At 37.2% G+C, this 6,327-nt stretch overlaps 1 protein-coding gene and 1 long non-coding RNA gene across 2 annotated transcripts in view; both read right to left on the minus strand.

Moving 5' to 3' along the window:
- The window catches only part of tesmin (testis expressed metallothionein like protein), a 29,123-nt gene that overhangs the window by 2,339 nt on the left and 20,457 nt on the right, over window positions 1–6,327 (minus strand). The window contains exons 11-12 of the mRNA XM_017305145.1: window positions 790–892; window positions 9–156 (exon numbers count right to left, since the gene is read on the minus strand). Coding sequence (XP_017160634.1) covers window positions 9–156; window positions 790–892 — 251 coding nt within the window. The remainder of the gene's footprint in view (window positions 1–8; window positions 157–789; window positions 893–6,327) is intronic.
- LOC103465769 (uncharacterized) lies at window positions 3,416–4,767 on the minus strand. The gene is made up of 2 exons (XR_533845.2): window positions 4,628–4,767; window positions 3,416–4,061 (listed from the first exon to the last, which is right to left on the minus strand). It is a non-coding gene; the product is annotated as an uncharacterized LOC103465769 (long non-coding RNA).

The raw sequence follows: 6,327 nt of genomic DNA on the forward strand, positions 1-6,327 counted from the left end.
GTGCGTGCCTGTGTGTGCTGGAGTTACCTCATAGCATTCACAGTAGTTCTTCAGGCACCCTGAGCGTTTACAGTTGCAGCCTTTGTTGTTCCAACTTTTGGCCTTTCCTGTCTTCCAGTCAACAAGCTTAGACTTGAAGGCATTGGGGTTACGTAACTGCAAAACCAGAAAACAAGACAAGATTCAAGAGAAAAATGTTTAAGTTTCAAACATTTCCAATCAGAATGACCGGTGGTTGCCTCCCAAGATCAATAGCAGCTCATCTCAGGCCAGTCTGCTGCTTTTTCTCTGACCTTTGACATAAACAAGATATTGTTGTCCAGACAGCTGCTGCTTACTGAAATTTTCTCTTTGTCTAACCATCTTGTGTAAATTTCAGAGATTGTTCTTCACAATTCAGGTAGTCTAGTCTTCCCATATCTTCACATCTGCTAGTCTGTTAGACCAGTAATTGTATTCAAAATTTAAATCAGTGCATCCAGCAATCATCTCAGAGTCAGAGTTATGTAAACCTTGTTTTTTCCCCAGCTTGATGCTCACTTTGAAATTCAGCAAGACATCTTTATGACAACTAGATGTTTAAATGCATTGAGCAGTTGCCATTGTATTGACTGATTAACTAATTGTGTTAACAAGCCATAAGCAAAAACTAGGATGATATTTTACATCACCAGCAATATGCAATTAGCACATAGGTGTTTAAATACTTTGACACTACTGATGTAGCATACTCTAGTTACTCTAGTCTTACAAATAAATTCATGATTCAGAGAACTTGGGTTGTTAAACCTTGATTGCTTCACGGCGCTTCAGTTCATGCTCTTCATTGTTGTGGCAGTTAGAGCAGTCACAGTTGCTGCACATCACTCCATTGGCGAAACACTCGCAATAGCTGAAAGATACAAAAACATCAAATAAATAACACTGAATCCCTTTATGCTCTACAYATGTGTGTGTGGCCTTGTATTTGATACATTGTAAGGATAATTTTTCTGCTCCTTTCTGCAGGGGGGTAAAAAGACTCTTACAGACTCTAGGGGTGTAGTGATACAATAATTTCACGATAYGAAACGATATACTATATTCTGGTCACGATACAATATGTATCACAATATTTGTTGAGCGATACAATTCGATACGATTCCGTGCATTTTTACAATTTTCTGAAAGATTTTAGAAGGACAGTGATTTTAGTGACATTTTGTGTTCCATAGACTTGAATTTAGTTAACTGAAAACTGATTAAAAGCACCAACTACACCAGGGGTCTCCAAAACTTTTTCCTGTGAGGGCCACATAACGTTTTCCTTCTCTGGTCGGGGGCCGGAGTCAGTTTGTAACAGAAAAAGTGANTCTCCTTTTGTCTGTCATAGTTGAGGTACATCTATGATGAAAATTACAGGCCTCTCTCATCTTTTTAAGTGGGAGAACTTTTGGTGGCTGAATAAATACTTTTTTGCCCCACTGTATATACTCAAATAATTAGATGTTCTTTTTGAAATATTAATCTTTAACTCTGGAATCACTACTGCTATACTGGTTGTTTCATTTTTGGGGTCTTTCAAACCATCAGTATACATTTGCAAATACTCATATTTATTCTGTACTTGATTATAAAATTCTATTGTATTTCTTTTCTTAATATTTGATAATGATCCGTCTACATTGATATATTTCYATGTCCATGTGTCTAAAAGGCCACAATACTGTTGGACTAAATTCTTCATAATATACATTAAATATTTTTGCTCTGTCATCCCCAACCCACCCAAAACTGTTAATTTGTTTCTTTCCTCTTTCCCAACACTTTTCTAATACTTTATTAACTGGGTGATCTTCATTATGTCCTTTTAAATTTATCCAATAATTAACMATTAGCTGTTGTCTTCTGATACATAATTTTTCCTCCTTCTACTTGTAAATCACTAGAGTTGATTTAACTGAAGCTAAACAAATTCGCAGTGCTCTGGCTTGAATAACTTCTAATTTTTTTTTAATCTAGTTTTAGCTGCTGAACCATACACCACACTCCCACTGGCGTTGAAGTATAGACTGCTCCCTCCTTTTAAAGCTCCTCTGATGAAGTAATGAGCTGCAGGTGAACAGGTATCCAGCGGCAGACAGTCCACGCCCTCCAAACACCAATCTMCCAGCGGCCTCTGGTGGACAAAGGAAGGACAAACAGCAATCCCAACCACCCAGGATCCCAACAAACGTAATCAATTACGAATTTAATGATGGCACTTGACTTAATGTAATGTTTTAATTGTTGATTTTATGTTGCATGACTTTGTATTTTTATTTTTGTTATTTTTATGTAAAGCACTTTGAAATGCCTTGCTGCTGAAATATGCTATACAAATAAAATTTGATTTGATTGATTTGAATGTGTCAACCACAGTTTTGCCACCAATGGGTCTGCATATGGAAGGTATTTCAAGATCCCTGTATGTGTAGGTGGAACCCTGTACAACCCCACTTGGAAAAGAACTCTTTCTTACGGCACAGTCTAGGCTTTCTCCACTTCACTCCGATTCTTTTTAGATTTCCTACCAGGCTAATCAGTAGATAGAACGAGAAGTTGTGAACGATGACATCGACTTTCTTTGCTGTTATAGTCTGCCTGTAGTTTTAACAATGGCAGCAAAGTCTTTCAGCCTGTGTATTTGTCACACTTCCAAATATTCAATTAACATCAACAGCTGCCTCATTTAGAGCTGCACTTTTCAGTGGAGGTTGTTTGTTTACAGCGCAAGCAATTTTCAGTGTGATTCCTAGTGTTGAAATGGTGCATTACATACGTCACGAGCAAATGTTAGAAATTGGGTAAAATTTAAAACCTCAACACAGTCCACATCTTCATGAATCAATCATTTCTCAACAGCCAAGAACCCATATGCTCTGGATGAAACAAATAGCGTAGGACAAGGTCTGGTTTTGATAATGGCAGTTATATGAAATGGGTGCAAGTCAAAAGAAAACCTAGAGAAATGACCTCAGAGCTGTTTCACAAAAGTAGGATTATGAAATCCAGGATCAGAGATAAAGCCAGGCTGACATAGAGATAAAGCCATCAGTTCATCCTGGCTTTATCCTTTTCACCAAGACGAAACCAGGCTCAGGTGCAGCTATGTCAAGCCAGGCTAAAGTAATCCAGGTAAATAAGCATCCACTAATTTCTTCAGCAGACCATGAGATCTATTGAAGAGAGATCTCATGGTCCATCCTCATGTTGAAAGCCCTTAGGAGCAGCTTTGACTCTCACAGCACCACTGGCCTGGACCTTCGCATTTGTCTGGCAGGTGAAGGGTTAAGACTGTGACTATACGTCTCTATATAGAAATTGTGTTTTATATGAAGATATACAATTGTTTTAAAAATAGCAGTCCCAAAGACTTTAGAAAATACTCAATTGATTTCAAATGGTCGAAAAGCAATGTGTAGTATTTTATTTAATTTGCCTGATATTGTCAATTATTAAGACAAAACTAAAAATAGAATTTAAAAATTCAAAAAGTTGCAGTGTTTACATGACAAAAGTGAACTGAACAATTAAGATTAGTACAATGCTACATTGGTTAACTGTGTTATGCTAATAAATGCTAAGTGCTGCTCCATTAAATGGAACCATACATATTGTTTTTGTTATAAATACAACTACGACAAATTACAAATAAATGGGAAAGAAACTATATTGGGTTATGTAACAAACTAAAGAATTCATAAAAGTTTCACAAAATGCCAGGAAACATTTTAAAACAACAGAACAGTCTGTAGAACATTCAAACATGCTAATTGTGTAGCTAGTGCAGATGTTGTCCAGCTTTTCAGTTCACCACAGAGCTCCAGAGATTTTCTGGTCCTTCATGGGGAAAGTGTTACTGTGGGCAGTAGTTGAACATGGCTTTGACAGTTTCTGAGAGATGATGTCCGAACTCCACCAGGACCAAATGCTGAGCCATGGTGTGTGACTTGTTCTCCATCTCAGCCTCCCTTGCCTTAGTCAGCAAACATCCACATACAGTCTCCACCCGTTCAGAGGTCAACACCAACTGAGAACATCTGAGAACACAGAACACATACAGACGAGGGGCTATGCACATCAGTTAAAATAAAGATTTACTTTTACGTTTCATTTATTGGTAGTAGACATGGGTAACTATCACCAATATCATAAAGAAGTGGTACATTTTCCATTCATTTGTTTAAATGCAGTGTGTTCCTGATGGGCTGTCAAACAACAAATAAACACACCGTACATCATGCAGATTATTTGTTTGTGATAAACAAAATAAAATCAGTATGAAAGAATCATTTCTACTGGYTTATTTGACCAAAAAATAAGTCATTTATTTTGTAAACTTGAGTGTGATTGGCTAATAGAGGAAACATCCATGACATAATGTGCATGTTTCCATTGTTGCATTGCAGAAAGCTGTTTATCCAATCAGAATGACCAAACATTATTAAAGGTCTATTGTAAAGTGCTCCAAAAATAACTGTTAAATTTCAAACAGGAGTTAAATTAGGTGATTTCTGTCTTTAAAGAAGTAGCTTAAAACACAAAAAATACTTTGGAAATTTCAATCTTGCCACAAAATGTTCCAAGTTAAACTTGACAGACCCACCTGTTCTTCACTTTGCCCCCGTCCCCCTTGGCATCCACTTGAGAGTTGTTTGTATGGTTCAAACAGCCAATACATTTACAGCTGGAAGTACACTGGATGTTAGCCTGCAAATGAAATAAGAATGTGATACGTCAGTTTCACTCCACAATTAGCATGCTTAAATATATCATGCTTTTCAGTGTTATCAAGGTTTGTTAAAACTGTGGAAAATAAGCAAAAYCACAGATCCAACAGAAATTGTTCATCAAGGTTAATTAGGAGTCGATGCCCGCTCTGGAGCGGGCAAGCACGTGACGCATTTATAAGGCTTCGTAATAACACGGACGGTATACCGAGTGTTCATTTCAACTCTGTTGGACAGCACGGACTTCAAACTTTATAAAAGTGGTGTTTTTATATTGGTTTTATTGTTATTTACTTCAAAATAATGCCAGAAATATGATCGATCATTTCCGCATTATTTTGTGGGGTCTAAATGCATAGACATTAATATGTAGACCCCTCATGGAGCGCTGAGTCGTACGTAAAAGCGTCCGCCATCTTCTATGTGGCAGCAGGGCGATCGGAGTTCCTTAATTCCTGTGCTATGTGGACTTATTTCAACCGTTTTACGAAACAAACTGGATTCATTAGGATTACCTTCCCCAGGTGAGGATGAAAGATCAGAACTAGAAAATCCCTGCAGAAATTTTACGGGGCATGCCAAAGTGTGCCCGTTGGCTTTGACCCAGCGTTATGATGCTAAAAATTTGCATTGATGCTAAAGAAAGCTGCAATGTAGTCAATAACCTGTGGAGAGGCAGAAGCATGTTGACTAAGCTGTACTTGTACCATTCATTATGTTAAAAKTAATGCATAAGCTAAAATTAGCCAATATGCTAATGTTAGCCTAAATGATGGCAGTAGCATGTAGAGCAACAGGACCATGTTGTTTTAATTTTATTTGCTCCATTCAGTATACTAAACATGTATAATTAATGAGAAAATTAGCTAATAGCTAACTTTAGGTAAAAGCCTAGTGCTAACACTAGTCAAGGGCAGTAAAATGCTAATGTTTGTGCTAATGTTAATGTTGAGGAAAAAAAGAACATAAAAAAGGCTGATATTATTGAGGGGAATATGCAGACTTTTATTTTGAAACCATCAGTAAGCTTCATTTTAACTACCTCACCAATTCAATGTGTTATAGTAGTTTGTTTAAACCAGTCACATAAAGTCCAAACATTTTTCACATTACCTGATGTGAAAAATGTCAAGGCTTTTATTTTGAAATTTTCAGTAAGCTTCATTATTGTTACACATTGGATTAATGGCCACATTAATCCAATGTGTAACAGTCCAGCTATATAATGCCCAAAACAGCAAGCTAAATGCCAGCTCAGCCCTAATGTGTGGTATCTGAGAGTTCCGCCATGTTGTAGTTCTGACCTTCAGTCATTGTAGTTCTAAAGAGCAGCTCAACTGTCATGTGAGTTAGACACATAGGGAGAGATTGAATTCTAACTGTTTGAAGCAGTTAGTTTTTCTGAACAAAGCAGTCCAAACAGCTACTTCCTGTTCAGGATCCGCAAGAGTGATCCGAAAACCGTTTGAAGCATATAAGAGGGCAATTTCTTGTCTCCGATAGTACTGCAATTTATATCTGTAGCTCTCTCTGCATTAACCTGAGAGAAAAACATAATAAAGACCTGAGAGAAGTA

This window comes from Poecilia reticulata, linkage group LG6 (assembly GCF_000633615.1).
Source record: "Poecilia reticulata strain Guanapo linkage group LG6, Guppy_female_1.0+MT, whole genome shotgun sequence".
NCBI lineage: Eukaryota > Metazoa > Chordata > Actinopteri > Cyprinodontiformes > Poeciliidae > Poecilia > Poecilia reticulata.